The 23,268-nt window shown below is 42.3% G+C and overlaps 1 protein-coding gene across 1 annotated transcript; it reads right to left on the reverse strand.

Moving 5' to 3' along the window:
* Positions 1-2,248: 2,248 nt before the first annotated feature.
* Positions 2,249-14,975, reverse strand: LOC144526435 (KN motif and ankyrin repeat domain-containing protein 4-like). Its single transcript, XM_078263913.1, has 10 exons — positions 14,816-14,975; positions 9,607-9,686; positions 8,061-9,500; positions 6,900-6,984; positions 6,115-6,414; positions 5,844-5,928; positions 4,954-5,173; positions 4,724-4,866; positions 4,431-4,631; positions 2,249-2,928 (listed from the first exon to the last, which is right to left on the reverse strand). The coding sequence occupies exons 2-10, from the start codon at positions 9,623-9,625 to the stop codon at positions 2,836-2,838; spliced, it is 2,586 nt and encodes an 861-aa protein (XP_078120039.1). The 5' UTR covers positions 9,626-9,686; positions 14,816-14,975; the 3' UTR covers positions 2,249-2,835.
* Positions 14,976-23,268: the final 8,293 nt, after the last annotated feature.

Raw genomic sequence — 23,268 nt, forward strand, 5'->3', positions numbered from 1 at the left:
CTCAGATTTATTTCCCAACTCTGCACTTCCTCTCAGCTCTAGGGAGCTTTAAAGCCGGTTCATTGTTTTGGTTTTTGGGTCCTCACACCACACCCTGTTTTCAGATGTTTTCAGATGTTTTTAGCAAAGAAGCTCTGATAAACCAAATGTAAGCACCCTGCGCAGCACCGAATGGCAGACAGACAAAGTTAGCAACTAGCTAAATAACCTAGATGAGAATTTAGAAGCTAAAGAGACGGATAATTTCAGTAGGATTTGGTCAACAAAACTACACATGAGTGTGTGTGTGTTAATATTGGATATCCTGATAAGGTCCAGTGTGTTTGTCTTGTTTGAGTGACTTGCTAACATGTAGCACAAGTAGAGCCAGCAAACTGACTGAATAAGTGAGTCTTTTTTTCTTTCTTTTTTAAAGCAAATTCTGTCTTAAAAGGAAACTCCACCTAAATTTAGAATTCCAATATGTTATTTCCATGGCCTAGAACATTTGTGAACATGAGCTACTCTCTCTCAAAGCCAGAAAGCAGAGAAGTAAGGCTCAAAGTTGTGATGTCATCAAGTAATAAAGTCTGGAGTTTCTCTATAGATGAATGGGAGAGACTTTTTTTTTAATACCCAAATGAACATTATTCTATTATAGTGTTGTACCCATATACTCAACATTCCCCTGAGTGCTCTAAGTGTCATCTATAACATCTTTCCCAATTCATTGTCTATGGAGCAGTTCCAGACTTATACTTGATGACATCACAAATTTGAGTTTTATCACTAGTTTTTGGATTTGGGAGAGAGTTGTTCATGTTTACTGATATTTTGGACCATCTTTGACCATAGGAAATAACATGTATGAATTTTGAAAAATTGGCATAGTTCCCCTTTAAGTTTGCTACCATTAGCTGCTAGGCGACTAGTCAACTGGCCAAGTAAGGCCAGTTAAAGTTCTGCTTTTCATGTTAAAGCAGATAAGAAGCTGCTCTCACTGCACGTTTAGAGTCCATTCTGACTGAGCTGTTTTTTACAGTCATCCACTTACAAAGTGATTCATCAGCAGACAGGAAAACAGTCGTAGATAAATCCAGCCCATTATCATTATTAAACTGAAGTAGGGCAATTCCTTCAAACTCTTCCTTGTACCACTCCCAATTAGGATATTGTGTAATATGTTTTTGTTATTAGTCCAGTGGTTCCTACAGCAGGCAAAAAGGTTTCATAGATGTTCATTGCTGCAGAAAGGCAAAGATAAACATATTTATTCGCTGTGGCGTGAAGGCCTGTTTGGGTGGGGGATGGCATTTTTACACATATACATCTGTGGAATAGGCACATAGCCTTACCTACATGTATACGTGAATACATATTGTGAAAATGATTTAATTCTATGGTTCATCTATAAACATGGATCATCTATTCAGAGCAATACTGATTTCCATACTACTTTACTCATTTTATTGTAGTGTTTGTCTGATTGTACCACATTTCATATACTGTATGATAGAAAAGCAGCTGATTCCATCTCCATCTCTTTCTCTTTCTGAGGATATATATTTGTTCAGGGTCATTACAGCACCAGGACAGTCAGTCAGCCAGGCTGAAAAAAATCCCCAGGGGATATGAGCTGGCTTTGCTCTGTCAGACAGAAATCCAGCAAATGGGTGCTCCACACTCAATCTTTTTTGTTTTATCTCACCAATATAATCTCAAGTCCTTAGCAGCAAAACTAAACCTCAGTCCCTTACTGTTTCCCAGGGGGTTAGAAGAACAAAGGCCACTCAAACACATCTGCTTTCACGTCTGACTGGGCCATACCAGCTGCCATACAGTCGGATTGCAGGTGAATCTCATTGTGTCCTCTCTCACAGTGGAATTAGTACAATTCTGTGGGTGTCATGATTATAATTGTCTGTCACACTTGAAAGGGATTAGATCTAAGCCCTTGGATATGATCATTTTAGAATTCCAGGTTTATGTATATTGTTGCTTTCTGTATATTGTTGCTTTCTGTATGTGTCTTATTGTGTTTGATTTGGCTGGCTGTAGCGCTACTGAAATGGAGACGCTGTGCCACCTGCTGGTCAGGTCACTACAGCAACAAAGCTGATGAATGAGTTCATAATGCAGGCTGTGAGCTCAGCCACCATACTTAAGGGCATGTTTGGCTCTTTGAAACGACACAATATCTTCAGTTTTCTGTCATTTTACTACAAACAGGCAGTTTATACATCAGTATAGCATCTAGTAGTAAGAGAAATCAACAGGTTTATTAGCACCAACAAATTGTCTTTCTTTCATGTGCTTGGCATGCAACATGTATTTAGCTTTTCTCTTTATATTTTACACACATTTAATTTTAAAAGTGCTTCACTAGATGCAAATAGCAATCTGTACTTTTCTGAAAACATTAAACAACACAGAACTTTTGATAATTGTCAACATATTTATGTGACCAATACATAAACTTATCATAATAAATATTTTTTTAATTGCATAGTTTGCAAGGCTAAGCTTCTACTTGGGTGTGCAAAGATCAAACATACAGTATGATGTCTTTACATCAACAGTAAAGAAAATAGAAAACAGCTTATTTATTGTGTACTGCATCAGCAATCATGACACATCTAAGCTTTACCTCACTCATTGAAGATGTCAAGTATTTTTATAATGATGTCATAGCATCCAAAACTCAAGCTAATGCTCGTGCAGATGTCCCGAATTCAGAAACAATATGACCTAAGCACCCAGCGTCGGCATTAAACTGGGTTTATCAGGTGCATCAGACAGAAAAGAGCAAATGAGAGAGGATCATATGTCTGCGGATTCTTTTTCAGCTTCCCAGTACTACGAAGCTCGAGCTTTTGCATGGGCCTGCAGGAGGGCGCCTGTATCAATGTGGGAACCTTGCATAGCGATGGAGAGTGCAGTCTGACCACGCTGGGGGACAAAAAGAGGAAAGAAACAAATCAAATTAAATATTAAGTTAGACTGAGTGGACAAAGGCCTGCATATGGTGAGTCTCACATTGCCTGACCTTCCTAGGGTCTGGCTAGTCCACACAGCATTCCGGGATGGGAGGAAAAACGTGCTCTGGTATATTGGCATTTTTTAAAACCGATGACAATTGTCTTGGGCGGAGCTAAGCGCCGGACGGAGCCAAGGTGCCGCTGCAAAATAGCCTTGGGAAGGAACTTGTTATTGTGAAACGTGTACGTTCAAAGGTTGTTTTAGTCGTGCAACAGAAAACTGAGATTGGCCAGATAGTCTAGCTAGCTGTCTGGATTTACCCTGCAGAGATCTGAGGAGCAGTTAACCATAATCCTCATAAATCGACCAGAGTTTAAAATTACAACACAAAGAAAGCGGAAGGTAAAGGACATCCGGCAGAAAAGAGTGAAATCCGGCAGAATTTCCAGCGGCACCGGAGCAATCCCCAAGGTGGAACGTCGTGGATATATAGCATATGGTAAACAAACCTGCATGTTAGCATTGTCATTTTCATGACGACGTTAGCATTTAGCACAAAGCACCACTGTGTCTAAGTAAAGCTTAACAGATCTGCTAGCATGGCTGTTTTTGTTTTCATGTGAATAGTTGCATCAAGGTGCAGAATTATGGCTCCCAGAAGACAAATTAAATAACTAAAATATGTGCAAGGTTGCATTTTATGTCCTTAAAATAAATGGGTTGAGATTTAATTTCATCAGACTTTAATTAGTGTAATTAATTTTGGGTTGTGTCAAGGTGAAACATGGTTTAGAGTCGAGATAGGACGCCTGTGGTTGATGGTTTTTTTCTCTCTCTCTCTCTCTCTCTCTGGTAAACTCTACTTTAAATGCAGGCTGTGTAAAAAGTAGAAGATACATTTGCATCCTCTCCTCTGCTCTCCTCCCTGCCTCCACTCGCTCCAGAATGGCAGATAAGGTACTGTTAGCGGATTAGCTCATCTCAGCCCAGGGAGATTTGACTTACTGTAGCCTTGATTAATCCTGGGAAAGCTCTATTCTTCTGCATCCAAACTGTCAGTCCACCCACGTCCACACAGTGTGAGTCAAAACATTCAAGCTTTCATACATCTAAGCTCCTTTTTGTGTTCAGTTATGTGAATAGAAAAGTAGATATGCCGTTTGGTCAACAAACAACAGGATTTCACAAGAGAAATGGAGTTGGACTCCTATGGACTCTATATTTCTGAAATATTATTTAATATTAATTAATTAATACTACTGCCTGCAGAACTTTTTTTTTTTTTGAGAATTCCGTCCAGTTAACTGTGACTTTTTCGGTATAATGACCATGTACAAGTAATACTACTGACAAGACAACCTGCATCTCACACTAGTGGCAGTTAAAATGAAGACAAAACTTATTCTGGTTTCTCCGGTCAAAGGGTTAGAGGATTATATTGGAAGTAAAATATGGGTTTTCTGCAGTATCACCTTGTCAGTCAGGGTGAGGTCACACTGGCCCCTCTCCAGCAGCAGCCTTGCTATGTGTGTGTGGCCCCTCTCAGATGCGAACATCAGGGCTGTGGTTCCCTGGCTGTCCTGGAGGTTAGGGTCCGCTCCACAGCTTAGCAGCAGGCGAACCATCACAACCCGTCCATGTCTCACCGCCAAGTGCAGAGCTGTTTGGCCCGTCTGTGGAGAGGGACAAACAGCAGGACAGAGACAGAAAATTTAAATTTAGGGATTTGTTAAAAAACTACTATATCTGTACTACTTTGTACTACCTGGCTGGAGCGAATGTTAATATTGCTCAGCTCCATTAGCTTGCGGACCACCTCCATGCCACCTGGACTATCAGGCGCCGTCAGTGAGGCCAGCATCACTGCTGTGTAGCCGGTTTTGTTCTGAAGGTTCACATCACTCACACCTGGTAAACAAAGGAAAGAGTAATTTTTTTCGGTATTGGCAAGCCAACTATTCCTGTATACAAGCTCGTGCAACACACTACTATTACCTGTGTCCAGTATCAGGCTGACGATGCTGTAGTTGCAGTGGGACAGGCTGTAATGTAGCACTGTGTTGCCGTTGTCATCAGCTAGGTTGATCAAGAAGGCCAGCAGTGAAGGTGTGGCCTTCTTTACTTCTCTCAGGTACACAGCCACCCTGCTGGCCACTGAAGCCTCCTCTGCTGCCGCACTGAACCAGTGCTGGAACAACATGACCAGGGCCTTCCTCTGGAAAAAAGTGGGGAACATATAAAGGATTTGGACAACACAGTGTATACTATATGTCATATTGTCAATAGTGAGACATCCAGCAGACACAGAGCAACATTAGAATGAATTTGGAGGAGTGTTTTTGTCCAACGGTCGAACATAAGTCCAATATTCACTCTCCTTAAAGCTCTGTTTTGGGCTCCACCAACAAATATCTGGCTCTTTAGCTGCTAAATGCTCCACTGTGTTCACCAGCAAGTTGCTAACTTTGTCTGTCTGCTGCTTGGTGTTGGGCAGGTTAGGTATGACTGGTTTATTAGAACTTTTTTACTGAAAGGTTTATGAGATCTGTAAGAGTGAATTAAAACAGTAAAGTAGTGGGCCATAAAACCAAAACAATGAGCTCAAAGATGCTAACATTCTCCGTAGAGCTGAGGGGAGCAGCAGAGTTGAGTAATAATTATCTGTGGGTTTGTCACTATAGAAACAACTTTCATATTACACATAGACAATGTACACATTGTTGATATATATTCAGAGCAGCTTTAAGATCAAATAAAGTTTAGTTAGTTGAGAGATTTTTCTCATTAACCTTAAGATATACGAACTCCATTACTGTAAATTAAATTAATTTGTTTATTTAGGTTAGATTGAGGAAGGTTTCTGTGAAAGAATCAAGACTGCTCACCATGTCATCATTGGGGTTATCCATGTTGTCCATGTGATCTTTGAGGAACTGACAAGCAGCCAAAAAATCTGCATTCACTGTCTCTCTAGAAGAAAGAGCATGTGTGTATATGTATGCATAAGGGAAGAGAATAGAAAGACATTTTGTCTCATAGCATTAGGAACATTGCCCCTTGAGATTAAACACAGGAGCTATTCCCTAGAGAATAAACATCACCAACACTGTACATTTTCCAAACAAACACTGATAAGGTTTGTTCTGGTCCTCTCACCTGCCCTCGGTGGTGGTTTCTGAGCCAGAGTTACCCTCCATCTGTTCTCCTGGGGGCTGTGGTCTCGTCATGGCTGTTTTCTCAGCTTCCACACACGCTACGCCTCCATCTGTCTGCCCTGATCCTGCGCCTCCCAATATCATCTGTCCGTCTGGGCTCATTTGACTCACTCCCGACAACCGTCTCTTCTCTGGGTCTGCATCCACCTGGACAGCAGCCATCTCTGTAGGGCTGATGCTGCTCTCCTTTTGTCCGCTCTGATCCGCACAGTCCTGCCCAACCAAATATCCACTTTTGCATCTTTAAAAAAAATTAATTAATGAAAGCAGAGCAGAAAATTAGAATTGTCAAAAATCCACATATTGTTCAAATGTCTCAAAAAAATTACTACTTTTAATGTATTGCCAGCATTTATAGCATCAAGAATCCACATTAAACCCAATCAACCATTCCCTCCCCCCACCCTGAGCCCCAAGAAACCATCCTGGAAACCGTTACGGTCACATTTCCCATATTTTCTGACTATAATAACTTAAAAATAATAAATAAACTCTCTTTGGAGGCTTTGGGAAATGGCACACGTTCACGTTTCTCCTTTAACTGACAATTTTCGAGAGAGTGGCATTCATCTTTCAATCCTAAATTATGATGTTTGTCTTAGTCAGCACCACACAGCTAGTAGCTTAAATAACCCCAAGTTAGTATGTCTGTCAACCCAAACGATGGTTTTAAGCAATAATCATAACCCTAAAGGTTGCTGAAGTCAGAAAGAGTTTTTTACTAACCCTTCATTAACACAAACAGAATGTAGGCTTTTTGACATCCAGGCACTTCTGTCAGTCCTCATGATTGGGGGGGATGATTTAGAAGCTGCATGGAAGACAAACACAGAGGATAATGATGAAATATTACAACACAGCTGAACAGCAACATTACATGCTCCTTATGAAATAAAAATGTGTCATGGTTTATGGGTTATTATGGTACTTTTGGACACAACCATTTCTTCACAAAACACACATATTGATAAAGAAGAGAGTAAATGAACAGGTAAATTGTGGACCTGAATTTGACAGTGGTACATCATGATGTAGCCTAAATGGTAACAGAATTACATTTTCAGTATTGACTTTCAAATTGGAGCAAAAGAAAAAGACTTCTGTGCAGTGATACAAATGTGTGGATTTGACGTTTTCCACATTTAGCAACACTTTGAAGACATATAAAGTTTCTTTATTGAAATTAAAATGAGCTTGTGGTTTTTCAACAACAGCCAAAGTCCACACATAAACTTGCTCCTATTTCCTGTGTTGCTACAACTGTTAGCATCGACAACAATTCCAGCTCTGTTACACACAGGCTTTCCACTACACAGAGCTCCAACGGCTCATCTCACAACACTGAAATTTGGATAAAAAATATTTCGTATTAACGTAACATATTTTCATATCCATAATGTTTGCCATTTTTGCAATTTAAGTTAAGTTTCTGTCCATGCCCACTGAAAATTTGAAGAACTTGTTTTTAGAGAGCAATGTATTGATTTCGGACTCATCTCCGAGGTTCACAGCTGCTATTTCAGCTTTGCATGCTGAGCAAAGTTCACCTTCAAGGGATAGTTGTGAAGTCAGTGCCTAAACTAAAGTGGTAGTTCTGCCTTGTAGCAGATAGATTGACTTCTTCTTTCCCATATACAGCATAAGTCCAAATCACAACATTAGGATTCCATCTCCCTTCATATAATGTAAGCGCACTGCCTCTCAAAAAAGTCTGTAAGAGGGCAAAGCTTTTGTGAAGTCCAACTTTGTGGTGGTGAGTAATTTTCAGTTACATAATTTGCTTTTAGATGACGCTTGTGGAATAGATTCAGACAGAGGGCAACCACCGTTAGTATCTTTATAATCCAACTATGTTTTAATCAATGTACAATCTGTGGACTACAGTACCTCTATGATGAATCCTTTCTCCATCACTGTGTCCATGCTGGGTATAGTAGGAGGTAAGGATGTCTGCGAGTCCCATCATCTCCTGCTGCAGGGAGTTGACTTTAGGGTCTGGGTGCTTTAGAGGTTTACCCTCCTCTCCTGACTCGCGGTCTGCACACAAACACTCCCACTGCTGATCCAGAAGCCTCTTGATCTTCTTTATATGGTGGACCACTACTGCTGTTTCATCTGAAGCGTCTCCAGCTTTCGCAGACACTAGCGGCTCTTGATTTCTTTGTCCATTTGTGGTAATAGGTCTTGCATCTGGACTTTTTGACACTTTATTATATGGTTCAATGGACCTCACCGCTGTCTCATCTCCATCCTGGTCTACCACCACCCTCTCTGCACGGACCCACACCGCAGGATTCCTGATAAGGTGCTCCATCTTCTCATCTTTCCTTCTGCTCTCCTCCTGCTGCTCCCTCAGCAGCCCTAAGGCCCTCTGAAGCTCCAGGCCAGTCTCATGGAGCTTCTGCTCCAGCACAGCTACCTTAGCCTGCAGCGAAGTCACCGTCAGCAGCTCATCCAGATCTGTACTAGTCCTCCACTCATGTGTGGGATTAGAGTCTTCTTGACTGACGCTGTACTTTCTAGGAAACATGATGTGACTTTCATGCCGAGGCCTTTTGCTGTCCACTGTGCCGTAGTGGGACGAGGTGTAAGGGTCTGTGGTTCCATTTATTGAGGGAGGTGGCATATGTGGATTCAGGCCCAGACGGAGCCTTTCTCTTTCCTCCTGGAGGATGCAGATATGCGCCTTGAGCTCTGGAATCACCCTCATCTCCATCTCCAGCTCCCCCACACGTTCGAGGGCCTCTGTCAGGCGCCTCATCAGCCCTGAGCAGTCCTGGGGTCGAGGGCTGTCCGGTAAGTAGAAGATGTCTTCACAGGATGTGATTCTTTCTTCAAGGTGATCCCTCGAACTCCGAAGGCTGCCGGGGTCGTCTGTGGACTCTGATCCTTGTCTCAGTAATACTGTGAGTGGCATACTGGAGGCACGCAGGAGATGAGGTCTGATGTGCTCACCGAGAGGTTGCTCATCAAACTCCTTGATTCTGGCCTCCATGTCTGCCAGGGATCTGAGCCCTGTGGGAGAAAGTTGCAACCTGTGATCATTTGCCCAAGAAGCGTAGCCATGGTGATGACCGTCTGACAGTCGGGACCTTGGGCCAAGAGCTCCAGTAGATCCCCAGGGGCTGGAGCGGTAGCCACACCCAGAAGGGTTGAGGTGCCTGGGTAGAGTGCTGGCTCTGGGGCCTTTGCTTCGGCGCTGGATGGGGACTCTTTTGATTGTGTTGCCTTTCTCTATGTCATCTACGTATTTTAGGAAGTCCAGGTCAAGTCGAAAGCCATAAGGGGTTTCCACTGAGTACGGGGGCTTCCCTTTGATTCCATTCTCTGTTGTTTTATGAGGCAAGATACATTAACATTAAAACAGTGATTTAATATCCATTGCAAATGTTGTAGAATTCTGTCAAGTTTTAGACTTTTTTTTTTTTTTTACCGTTTTGTCCTTCCATCATTTTTTTGTCATCAGTCGTTCAAACAATTTGTTGCCACATTATCTGGTTGGACCATTGGTGTCTGAAAAAACAAACAAAATCAAATCATATAAGAGATTGAATTGAGCATGAAAAACACGTTTGGACATTTTTACAAGTGGCAGAAGTATTTACTGTGTGGTTATCTAATAGAATAATGAACGTATTCATGATATCTGAAGGGATAAACAGATGGATTTTGGCAATAACATTCATTTGAGGTTTGGCTGTGGAATTTTTGGTCTGAGACTCCATCTTAATTTAATGGCCAGATGCAAGATCACTATGAGAAGCAATAACCCTTTTTTGTACTCCATTCACAATCTGCCTCTTGTTCATTCTCCCACAAGAGCGCAAAGCTCAAAACACAAACATTCAATTATGCTCAAGTGCTTTTTCTCTCTTCCTCCCTTTCATTCTTTTCTTTTCCAAAAGACTTCTGTTTTTCTCACACTCTTATTGCTTCATTTCTTCCATGCATCAGGCTGCTATTATTCAACAGTGGCAGGCCTGATGTTCACTTGATTACAGCCCTGCCATCCAGGACGAGAGCTGAAAATAGCCTGGGGCTGTTAGGCCCAGCAGCTATGGCCAGCGGAGCAAAATATACTCCTACAGACATAAATACAGACAGCCATTGTTCTGACTCTCTACTTTCCTATCTTCCTGGTCTCCTCTGTGCCTACTACTAGGTCTACATTCTTCTGCCAGATCCTTGGTTTACTTTTATTGAACTGTCTCTGACTGGATCTTCCCTTTCCTCTCTTTACAGTATGGCTCTGCTGCCCTCTGATTCTGCTGATTTTCCCTTCTCCTCTCTATATCATAGAGAATAGTCTATACTCTATGTAGTCATTGCTTCCCCTACCTCCTTCTCTCAGTGTCTTTCCTTTCCATCCTCACCTCTTCCCTCCGCCCTCCTGACCACCAGCCTCCTTGGTAGCTCGCTGTCCTCTTGAGGCACCGCAGCCACTGAGCCGCAGCCCTAAACAATGTCAGCTATGCAGTACACAGACAAACACCACCAAATGGCCCTGCTGGGAATTGTGACCGTCATTCACAGAATCTCTGATGACGAGCGATAAACAGCAACAAATCTGCAATAAACAGATACGGTTGCGCACATTTTCACCAGCTAAGATGAACACACTGATATATAATATGCTTGACATGTTGCAAATGTACATGCATGCATACATGCAGGCCTCGCATGCACACTATGCATACCATGTCTGTTACAGTATGTGGGCCTTTCTATTTTCCAAATGGGTGGAGTTTAACATATAGGATGTGCAAATATTACAAAAAAATGTTGGTAGTTCCAAGAAATGATATGAGCATATATACAGGGCTCTGTATTGCTTGACATTTTCTGATACTATTATCGCTATCATCCCTGAGTACTGATCTAAGAAGATTGTGACGAAGAGAATGAATCTGAGTAACATTTGATGCCAGATTTTGACAGTTTTCATAACGTGATGCTCGGGACACATTATTTGGTACCAAAAAAGTAAATAAGTAGAAGTAAAAATAAGTTAGTAAAAAGTCTGATATACAGCCCCAGTTGTAATATATTTTCTGTATTGACCAAATACGGGACACCCTTGATCTAGTAAAAGGATTGATCATAATATAATTTCTTCTCACTGTATGGTCAGTTCTGTTGCCCTTACAGAAACCTTATACATGTGTATATATTGAAACTGATACTGACAGTATGTATGTTGTTGTGCCAGTGGGCTTTTATAATGTTGAGTGGGACCTTTTAGCACTCGATCTGACAAGTCTAAGTTTAGCCTATACACGTGAGTGTAACACTAAAGTACATGTCAAGAGAAGAAACCCAGACATGTGTTTTCATTTTACAGAGTAATAGAAGATTATTCTATGTGCTCCAGGTAGACAAACAAACTGTAAGGACAACAAAATAAGTCATTTGGTGTAGAGCTAGTGAGGCATTAAGGTGAACAAAAGAGCCTAATGTTGATTACAAGCAGAGGCTGTATCCAGCATAGACTCTTTCAGTCAGCACTTAGAGCACCTGTTACTGCTGACATCTCAATCAGTCTCACTGCTGGCTCAGTCATCAAGTTGAGAATGCAGGCTTCTGGCTACAGTTCAACAGAATGGAATCACCTTCAGGAAATTATTTTACATTTGTGCTTTGAAGTAAAAGATGATTCAAGATTTAATAAAAAAAAAGATTACTTCTACGAAATGATTGATTGCACATTTTGGGGAAATACACATGTTAATTTTCGTGCTGAGGTTAGATGACTTTGATGCCACTCTCTTATCTACGCTAAATATGAAGCTACAGTTGGGAGACAGTTAGCTTAGCTTAGCTTAGCTTAGTTTAGCACAAAGATTAAAAAAAGGGGAAACAGCTAGCCTGGGTCTGGCTCCAGGACATAACCCCCTGTAAAATCACAACTAAACTTGTTTTGCACAGATTAAACAAATCTGATACCAGGTTTTGGTGGGCTGATTTTTGTACCTTTGGACAGAGCCAGGCTAGCTGTTTCCCACTGCTTCCAGTGTTTGTGCTAAGCTGAGCTAGCCATCTCCTGGTTGTGGCTTCATATTTACCGTACAGATATGAGAGAGGTATCGGTAGTCTGTATAGAAAGCTGTATAACATTCGGAAACAGAAATGTACATTTTTAGACTATTTATTGCCTGCTGTCAGATAAACAACACAGAGGAAACAATATAGCAGAGTTAGGGTTAGGCAAATCCCAAAAGTCATTGCCTAACTCTCTCCACATTTCCGTGGCACAGGTTTTAATTGTGTATGCTCAGAGCAGTCGGCCCACCTCACAGGAAACCCAAGAAATGAAACGTGAAAAGTACCCCAAACAGGCCCCAGCCAATGCTGCCTCTGCACACACTGAACTCAATCCAAAGTCAAGCATCAGAGTGAGTTTAATTTTTTTTTCAAGGTTTCCTTTTAATCCACCTAAAGCTCTTGTGGTTTTTTCAGTTTAGAAAATGTCACGTTTTTTAGGCACCCCTTTTACTTTTTTAGGGTTCTTTTCATCTTTCTGTTCCCACAACAGCTTCTCTCCTCTGGATAAATGTGTCCCTTCTTACACAGGCCTTTCAGACTTTCTGTATAAGCACAAACCTCATAATCACAACATCTCTATCCACAGCATTCTTTACCAAAGCCACAAATTAAATATGAACTTTGAGGGGCGACCTCCCAATGAAGTCATGATAGAAACTTGAAAACCTCGGATAGGGATGAAGGGATCCTCTTAGATTTCAAATTTAAGTCAGTAGCAGGTAACATTTGGTTTAGTCACTGATGTTTCCAGCAAAGATCATTTTTAGCCATGCTAGCAGCATAGCTCTAGGGATGGCAGTGTTGGTTGGTTGTTCTGCCACTTTGTTCCAGACTGTAATATCTCAACAACCGTTTAATGGATGGTGGTGAAATTTTGTACAGGCATTCGTGGTCCCCAAAGGATAAATCCTAAAGACTTTGATGACCCGCTGACTTTTCATTTCCATCTCCACTATGATGTTGACATTTGCTGATTTGAGTAAAATGTCTCCAAAAATATTGGATGGATTGCCATGAAATTAATACATATTCATGTTCCCCTCAGGATGAATTGTAATAACTTCATTCAACACTTAGTTCCATTAAGTCAAAATTGTAATATGTCCAACACTTTGGTTTATGATTAAATACTTGCAAAACGAATGGCATTCCCATCAGCCTCAGCTGTATTTTGTGTTTGGTGCTAATTAGCAGTGAACATAAACTTGCTAGCATTGCCATTGTTAGCATGCTGATGTTAGTATCTAGCTCAAAGATCAAAGCTCTAGCTGTGCCTTCTGAAAGTGCAGCCTCACAGAGTCATACAGTCTTTTATTACAACTTATGGAATTACATACATTCATTCTTTTTCATGTTTTTGTTTCCATGGCTTCACTTGGGGTGAACTTGCAGAACTGTCAATGTGGATACTATCACATTGTCTCAGCCTTTCACTTGTACTCTGTGTTTGGACAGAACAACGTTTTCATAACGTTTTTTTTTTTTTTTTTATAACATGTGGGTGCCTTACTTCTAAAATTTGAGACAATTACCTTTGTCCTGAACTTGTGACCTTACAGTGAGAAACTACGTTTCAGAGCTATCCCCATGAACTTTGCCTATCTCTGTCATTCTGTCTGTACAGTATGTATAACTACATGTTCTGTTCCCGGAAAAATCATTCCTCTCCTCCACTTTTTGGCTGTACAGACTGCGGTTTTTTCCATCACATAACTCTAAACCTTGTCTTCTGTTTGGAGTTGATTTAGAAACCAAAGCCAACTGCTTGGACTTAGCTCCCTTTCCCCTCCTGCTCTATCTGTCTCTTCTTTTTTCTGTCAAACTCATATTTTCACTCACTGTCTCATAAAGACTTCCTTGACATCCCTTAAGTTCTATGATCTTTTTTCAGTTTGTATGTTTTAGTCTTGGGATTTTGGACACGCTGGAGTCCTGGTGGTTGTCCAACAGCAACAGGGTCAGAGTTGCATTGTGGCATCTAAGCCTCATTGTGTGGTATGTGGAGCCAAAGTTCATAGTATGAAACAGCTGCCAGGGGCTTCATGCAAGGAAGAAAACTATGGTATGTTAACATGGCAAGGTTACAATAGAAAGTGTGCTGCCGTGTGTGTGTGTGTGTGTGTGTGTGTGTGTGTGTGTGTGTGTGTGTGTGTGTGTGTGTGTGTGTGTGTGTGTGTGTGTGTGTGTGTGTGTGTGTGTGTGTGTGTGTGTGTGTGTGCTCACATGGTCATGTGTGTTTGTGTTGGTTCAAGTGCATTTCTGTACAGTAAGTGTAAATAAAATGTAAATATAATTTTCTTTAAAAAATAAATATAAATTTATAAATCATATAAATATATATATATTATAAATCTTTGAAAAGCAAAGTAATTATCCAGAAAGTCTGATTAGTATTCAGCACAGGCCCAGAGGTCCACTCCACACAATTTGTTAAATCACTTTAGAGTCAAAAGCTTTTCTGACCCTGAATTTAGATCAGCCTGTCCCAAATCAAAAGACTTTCAAGGTCAACATTTAGCATCTCGGTTTTGATTAACTATCCAATCCAACAGTCCTCCACTGGTTGAGAGATACGAGATGAATATTAAACCAGAGCTTACCTTGTGACATGTGCTCAGCAGTTTTCTCCACTTTGTCTTGCTGATGTGAGGGCGTGTTTGTCAGACAGTCCACTACAGTCTGCTTTCAGCTCAGTTCAGCCTGTCTGTCTTTCTCCTGAGAAGGCAGGGACGTGCTGTCAGGGAGAGTGGCATGCCACGGCTGTTTGGTAAATGCCAATGTGCAGCCCCTGCCATAACAGAAGCTGGGTTTGCTTGTGTGTAAAAGAGAGCACGGAGCAGGGAGGGGCTTGTGACCAAGCCTTACTAGGGTACCTCCTGTCTGACGAGACTGACAAGTGGGAGGCTATAGGCATACAGAACCACGCCTACTCCTTCAGACTGCAGCCAATAGGTGTTTAGAGGTGTAGCCAGCCAGGAAAGACAGCAGCTCTTCTGGGACCCTGGTGACAACATGTTAAGATATGGAGCATCTGACATAGTGTAAGAGAAAGTACCAGAGTCACCTTACTGTCTACCGTCCAGAATCCCCTCAAATAACATCAGTGACCACCCAGTGCCTGGTAGACCTCCCTCGTTCAGAATGTGCAACCCTATCCAGTGGTGGTCTCTGTCCTCTATAATCAAGTAAACAGGGTTGGGGGGGGCAGAGGGCTTGGTGCCATCCATTGGGGGTTAATTCTCTCTTGGTGCATACCTCTCATTCTTCATGGATCCTCTTTCAACCCACACCCAGCCTCTTCCTTGGGGCACTACCATCATGCCAGAAAAGCCTTTCCTCTGCTCTTTATAAGGGCAGTGGACAATACGTAACAACTGTCTGGTCTGGTTGTCTGTCCTTTATCACCAAAGTCGTTGTGAAAAAGAGGAAATTGCTTTTGTAGCCATGCAAGCGGCACAGTTCTAGGGATAGCAATGTCTGTTGGACTGTTTGTATGTCCACCACTTTGGTCCAGACTGAAATATCTCAACAACTATAAGACGGATTGCTGTAAAGTTTTGTACAGACATTCATGGTCCCCAGAGGATTAAGCCTCCAGACCCTAGTGTTCTCCCAACTTTTACTAAAGCACCACCACCAGCTAAAATTTTTCATTTATCCAGTATTGGATGGATTGCCATAACATGTACAGACATTTATTTTCTCTCAGGATGAATTTGAAGATCCCTTAACTTTTCATCTAGTACATTCATCAGGTCAAATTTTGCCCAACACTTTGGCTTATGACCAAATACCTGCAAAACAGCCTCAGCTGTATTTTGTGTTTAGTGTTAATTAGCAAATGTTAGCATGCTAACACACTAAACTAAGATGGTGAACATTGTAATCACCTGCTAAGCATCATTATGAAAGCATTGACCAATTGTGAGCATGTTACCACAGAGCCGCTAGCATTGCTCTAGACTTTCTTTACTTCTCATTCAATTTATTTTCTTAAATCTTATGTTTACAGTTCATCTCTCTCTCTCTCTCTCTCTCTCTCTCTCTCTCTCTCTCTCTCTCTCTCTCTCTATCTGTTTTTGTGTGTCTATGTTTGTGTTGCAGCCCACTCAGTGTGTCTCTTCAGGCAAAGAGAAATGTGTTTACCATCACAGCCTATGTGCAGTGAAAACTGTTTAATACAGTCTCAAAAATGGCAGCATCCAACTTGAGCCCATCTTCAATTGAAATAAACTGGGCAATAGTAATAAAGGGTATATGACATGATGAGGCGGGAGAGCCACTCGAGGAGCAGCTGCAGCCACCGCCTTGTGCCCCAACATGGATGGAAAAGGAATTAGCAAAAATTAGCGAGAACTACCCCTTTTCCATTACCCAAGCAGACAACTGACTCCAAGAGGGATTGTGGTTTGACTCGAGGGAGGGAGAGAGAAAAAACAATCTTTATTGGACCAAAGGATTGCTGACGGACTGACCACAAACTGTAGAAAACTTGGCCTACAGTTAAGGCAAAAAATCTTGGTCTGCTCAAAGGCAGTTTCAAAGAAAGATTTAGAGTTGCATCATATTTGAAGGGAAATGCAGAGTAGGGCATTTAAATAAAATACTTAAATATTAGTTGAAAAATTAGTCATTAAATATTAACTTACACAAAAAGACGTTTTGGGCCCACAAAGTGAAATGTATGAGGCTGCCACCCCCCACCCCACCCCACCCCCAGCTGCCTCCTGGTGGAAAGTAGCTGAAGGTAAATTAAATACTGCCAGGAGGAATGTGCTCTTTTTAGCAAAAACCATGTGATGTTTTTGGAGGCTTTAAAGGAGTTTCATTTTCAAATTGTGTCAGTAATTCTAATATCCATATGCTTATTTTTGGCTCAATGACTTCTTTGAGGAGTTCTTTGAGGACAGCTGAAATAACAAAACACAAAACAGGTGGAAATGTTTAAGGTATAATTTAGTCCATCTAAAGGTCTGTCACAACCAACATTTTCCCCCATTTGATGTATGTTATGTAACTGCGGCTTGTGGTCAGGGTCTTTACAGGTTGTGCTGTAGCTGCATTGGCTACAGCACAACAACTGATACCATGACTCAATAATGTCCTTTTGACCAGAAGGCTACAGACCCTTGACAGACAGAGGTTATTTGAAATTAAAGATGCATAAAGTCTTACAGTAAGTAAAGCAGCTGGAATTCATTTGAGTCAGCTACAGGTTATAGGTCTATCAGTATTACTGTTAACGTTTATGTTAAGGCTGAGGCTGCAGTAAGTAGAATATGTTTAAGAATGGTATAGTTCTCCAGCTGATCTGTGTCATACAAGGCATTTAATAAAATCAGTGTTCAGCTCACTAGTAGCAGAAATCTACTGAATGTGTAAAAAAAAAAAAAAAAAACTTAAAGAAAGAATGTGGTTTATTTTCTCTGTCAATAAGGCAATGTCCATGGGAGTCATGTGTGTATTGACAAGTCAGTCACTTTTGCTTTCTAAAAATCATCTACTAATAAACTTACTCACTTTTTTCCATGACAGAAAATAAATTTAGCTCATGGAGGTGATTTTAAAAGGTTGATATTTTATAATTAAACATCTACAGTAGGATGTATAATGGATTATTTTCGTATTTCATGATATTCATTGTTGGCTTACATATTTAACACTAGTATAGGCCTATATCTCTTTCTGGAATTAAACAGCGTAGGACAGTTTATCCCAGTTCACTGAAAACAAGCCAAGGAAATGTGGATTGACCTCAAAAATGCCAGCTGCACAAAGATCTATTTGTTTTAGGCAGTTTGAATGAACAAGTTAACAGTCTGTTTGTATCGTAGATGAATAGTATTTTGGAAAATAACATACATAATACAACTGTTAACTATGTTTTAGCAGCAGCCAAAAACAGAAAGCAGTAACTGTAAGAGCTAAACCTGGTCATGGTGCTGCATTTGTCTATTTAGGCTGAGAAAAACCAGCAGAAGAAAATGTCACTAAACTAAATCCTATTTAGTCCAATGTTTAGAGAGAGACAAATGCATGTGCATTGTCATCTCTTCTAAATGTCACTGTCATTATATCGTTATAATGAAAGCAGGAGGAAAATTGCATAGAGAAATGTTTCCATGTTAGAAGCAAATGACTTACAGATCAGTCCTAAGTGTACAAAGCAACCCAGGACCGTTTGAATAGATATTGCAGAAGACTTGCTTTAGCAGGTAGTGAGTATTGTACAGTCTGATGGCTGTTGGTGAGAAAAACAACCCCTCAGGTGCTTTTATTTTGCCCTTGAGGTAGATGAAGAAAGCTTTGAAGATTCTGTGTAGCTGCATCAGATTACCATGCCGTTTTGCACCCATGGGATTTTGACTTTTAAGGGGTAATATTTTAGGACAAAATAAACCAGTGGGGAAATATACTGTACATTTTGTGTGTAATCCATTTGGAGCTTTTTCCATACTCCTGAAATAGAATATGCATGTTTTACTGAAATTTTATGGCAACTTGACAGCTCTCTAATTTCTCTTAAAAGAATTTTGGGACCCCCAAAAGTAAAAGATAAGACAAGTTAAGCAGTACAGAAACAGTACAACAAATATAAAATACGTTAGTTAAGAAGTTAAATTAGAGAAATGACATATACAATATATACATTACGATACCTTCAGCTATATAAGCACATTCAATATTTGTGCAAAAGAAATCCAAGAGTGCAATTCCCAATTAAGTATTTAATGTAGTATTGCCACACGGGTGGCAGTGAAGGTCAGGGGCCTCGACGGACCAGACCCGGGCAGCAGACGCTGGCTCTGGGGACATGGAATGTCACCTCTCTGTGGGGGAAGGAGCTGGAACTTGTGCGGGAGGTGGAGCGCTACCGGTTAGATCTGGTGGGGCTTACCTCTACGCACAGTCTCGGTTCTGGAGCCATACTCCTGGATAGGGGTTGGACTCTTTTCTTCTCCGGAATTACCCAGGGTGTGAGGCGCCGGGCGGGTGTGGGGATACTCACAAGCCCCCGGCTGAGCGCCGCTATGTTGGAGTTTAACCCGGTGGACGAGAGGGTCGCCTCCCTACGCCTGCAGGTTGTGGGGGGGAAAACTCAGAGAGTTCGGAGCATTCGGCCTTCTTGGAGACCTTGAGTGGAGTCCTGTATGGGGCTCCAGTGGGGGACTCCATAGTTCTGCTGGGGGACTTCAACGCGCACGTGGGCAATGATGGAGACACATGGAGAGGCGTGATTGGGAGGAACGGCCTCCCTGATCTAAACCAGAGTGGTTGTTTGTTATTGGACTTCTGTGCTAGTCATGGTTTTTCTATAACGAACACCATGTTCGAACATAGGGATGCTCATAAGTGTACTTGGTACAGAGCACCCTAGGCCAAAGGTCAATGATCGATTTTATAATCGTTTCATCTGATCTGAGGCCGTATGTTTTGGACACTCGGGTGAAGAGAGGGGTGGAGCTGTCAACCGATCACCATCTGGTGGTGAGTTGGGTCAGGGGGTGGGGGAAGACTCTGGACAGACCTGGTAAGCCCAAACGGGTAGTGCGGGTAAATTGGGAATGTCTGGAGGAGGCCCCTGTCCGACAGACTTTCAACTCACACCTCCGGCGGAGCTTTTCGTGCATCCCTGTGGAGGCTGGGGGCATTGAACACGAGTGGACAATGTTCAAAGTTTCCATTGCTGAAGCTGCGGCGAGGAGCTGTGGTCTTAGGGTCTTAGGTGCCTCAAGGGGCGGTAACCCACGAACACCGTGGTGGACACCGGTGGTCAGGGAAGCCGTCCGACTGAAGAAGGAGTCTTTCCGATATATGTTATCCCAGAGGACTCCGGAGGCAGTTGCAAGGTACCGAAGGGCCCGAAGGGCTGCAGCCTCTGCCGTGAAAGAGGCAAAGCAGAGCTATCAGAGCTGAGTAGGTAATAGGGCGGTGGAAGGAGCACTTTGAAGAACTCCTAAATCCAACTAATACGCCCTCTATGGTAGAGGCAGAGCTGGAGGATGATGGGGGATTGTCGTCAATTTCCCTGGTGGAAGTTGCTGAGGTAGTTAAACAACTCCACAGTGGCAAAGCCCCAGGGATTGATGAGATCCGTCCAGAAATGCTTAAAGCTCTGGGTGTGGAGGGGTTGTCTTGGTTGACACGCCTCTTCAACATTGCGTGGAAGTCTGGGATGGTGCCTAAGGAGTGGCAGACCGGGGTGGTGGTTCCCCTTTTTAAAAAGGGGGACCAGAGGGTGTGTGCCAATTACAGGGGTATCACACTTCTCAGCCTCCCCGGTAAAGTCTACTCCAAGGTGCTGGAAAGGAGGGTTCGATCGATAGTCAAAGGTTGAAGAGGAACAATGCGGATTCTGTCCTGGTCGTGGAACAACGGACCAGATCTTTACTCTCGCAAGGATCCTGGAGGGAGCCTGGGAGTATGCCCAACCAGTCTACATGTGTTTTGTGGATCTGGAGAAGGCGTATGACCGGGTGCCCCGGGAGATACTGTGGGAGGTGCTGCGGGAGTACGGGGTGAGGGGGTCCCTTCTCAGGGCCATCCAATCTCTGTACGACCATAGCGAGAGCTGTGTCTGGGTTCTCGGCAGTAAGTTGGACTCGTTTCAGGTGAGAGTTGGCCTCCGCCAGGGCTGCGCTTTGTCACCAATCCTATTTGTAGTATTTATGGACAGGATATCGAGGCGTAGTCAGGGTGGAGAGGGGTTGCAGTTCGGTGGGCTGGGGATCTCATCGCTGCTTTTTGCAGATGATGTGGTCCTGATGGCATCATCGGCCTGTGACCTTCAGCACTCACTGGATCGGTTCGCAGCCGAGTGTGAAGCGGCTGGGATGAGGATCAGCACCTCTAAATCGGAGGCCATGGTTCTCAGCAGGAAACCGATGGAGTGCCTTCTCCAGGTAGGGAATGAGTCCTTACCCCAAGTGAAGGAGTTCAAGTACCTTGGGGTCTTGTTCGCGAGTGAGGGAACAATGGAGCGGGAGATTGGTCGGAGAATCGGCGCAGCGGGTGCGGTATTACATTCAATTTATTGCACCGTTGTGACGAAAAGAGAGCTGAGCCAGAAGGCAAAGCTCTCAATCTGCCGGTCAGTTTTTGTTCCTACCCTCACCTATGGTCATGAAGGCTGGGTCATGACCGAAAGAACAAGATCCAGGGTACAAGCGGCCGAAATGGGTTTCCTCAGGAGGGTAGCTGGCGTCTCCCTTAGAGATAGGGTGAGAAGCTCAGTTATCCATGAGGAGCTCGGAGTAGAGCCACTGCTCCTTCGCGTCGAAAGGAGCCAGTTGAGGTGGTTCGGGCATCTGGTAAGGATGCCCCCTGGGCACCTCCCTAGGGAGATGTTCCAGGCACGTCCAGCTGGGAGGAGGCCTCGGGGAAGACCCAGGACTAGGTGGAGGGATTATATCTCCAACCTGGCCTGGGAACGCCTCGGGATCTCCCAGTCGGAGCTGGTTAATGTGGCTCGGGAAAGGGAAGTTTGGGGTCCCCTGCTGGAGCTGCTACCCCCGCGACCCAATACCAGATAAGCGGACGAAGATGGATGGATGGATGGATGTAGTATATAATATAAGCAGTATCTGTAATATAAATGCACTATACAACAATAATACTATGAAATGTATATAATAGAACTGGAAAGAATATCATAATCATGCATAATATAAATACAGTAGTAATATAGTTATTTAATATAATGATATAAGTAATATAATGCACTGTAACATATTGTTAGGTATGTTAGGCTACTACTTGTCTTAAGAAAATGCCTTGTGACCGAAACGTCGACCAAACAAATCAATGCAGAATCATACAAAAATAAGGCAGAACAGAAGTGTGTGCGGGAATTGACTTTTTCTCGTTGGAAATAGATTTGTGACAACAACCTATACTGCTACTCCCATAGTAATAATACAAAATAAAAGTTAGTTAAAAGTTATATATAATTGAGGGGTCAATGGTGAATCCCTGATGTTAAAAGTGTAGAAGGGGTTGTTTAGGATGGAGTTCAGTATCATCCTCACCTCTAGAGTAACCCTACAATAGAGTTGCTCTCATTTGGGAGAATTATGGATGTGGTATGAGTATCATTGCCCTATCCCCTTTTTTTATTTGTCACACACACACCCTTTAACTCCCAATGTGTGTGTCCCTTACTCTTTGAAGCTAGAGTGTGGCTGCTGTGTCACAGATTTCATAAGTGTGGGCCACTGTGCACCTATACATTTTACCTTCCAGAGAGCAGGGCCGCATGCTGAAGTCAGGGCTGTGGACTGTGTTTACTGTGTGCACACACTCATGCAACCCTGCTCTCATATGGGTAGTTAACATTTAACAGAAGAGAACGTGGGTCATCACTCTATGTGGATGGGTGGTTATATCTTACCTCATACTCCCACTTTTTGAAAGGGAGATTTATAGTGCAAACAATCCATGTTGCTTGATTTAATTTTGTTAGTAAGTCATATTTTTCAATCGATCCTATATGTAAACTGGGTCATCTTCCTGTTAAAAAATAAACCAGCCACACAACAAGACCAGCCCTGGCCTGCAGCACAGGTTACTAAAGGTCAGTTGAAAACACTACCGTAATCACACTGTCCTGGCTGAGAGGAAAATCTCTTGAGTTTAGAGTAATTTATTATAAATAACAAACATTATTATTATTGTTTAACAACTCCAGTGTAATGCATGATACATTTAACAACATTCAAGTATGTTGTCAAATCATTAACTTTCCTTTTTGATGAATGATGACTAAATATTAAACTGATACCCATGATATCAAAACAAAGTATTAGGTCGGAAAGAAACATATTTTCAATTGCTTTGTATGCCTGGCACATATTGCAGAACAATAAAGTTGACTTGACTACATCATCCATGCAGATATTGTTCAGATGAACAGGTTAATCATTGACCTGATTCCAGACAGTGTGTATAAAGCCCAGGATCCTCACTGTTTGTCCGGTCACAGCTGAGGGAGAGGGCTGTCAGTTGTTCACCTAACATCACCGACACACAGCTGGAGAAGCAGCTTGACAACAAA

This window comes from Sander vitreus, chromosome 12 (genome assembly GCF_031162955.1).
Source record: "Sander vitreus isolate 19-12246 chromosome 12, sanVit1, whole genome shotgun sequence".
Lineage (NCBI taxonomy): Eukaryota > Metazoa > Chordata > Actinopteri > Perciformes > Percidae > Sander > Sander vitreus.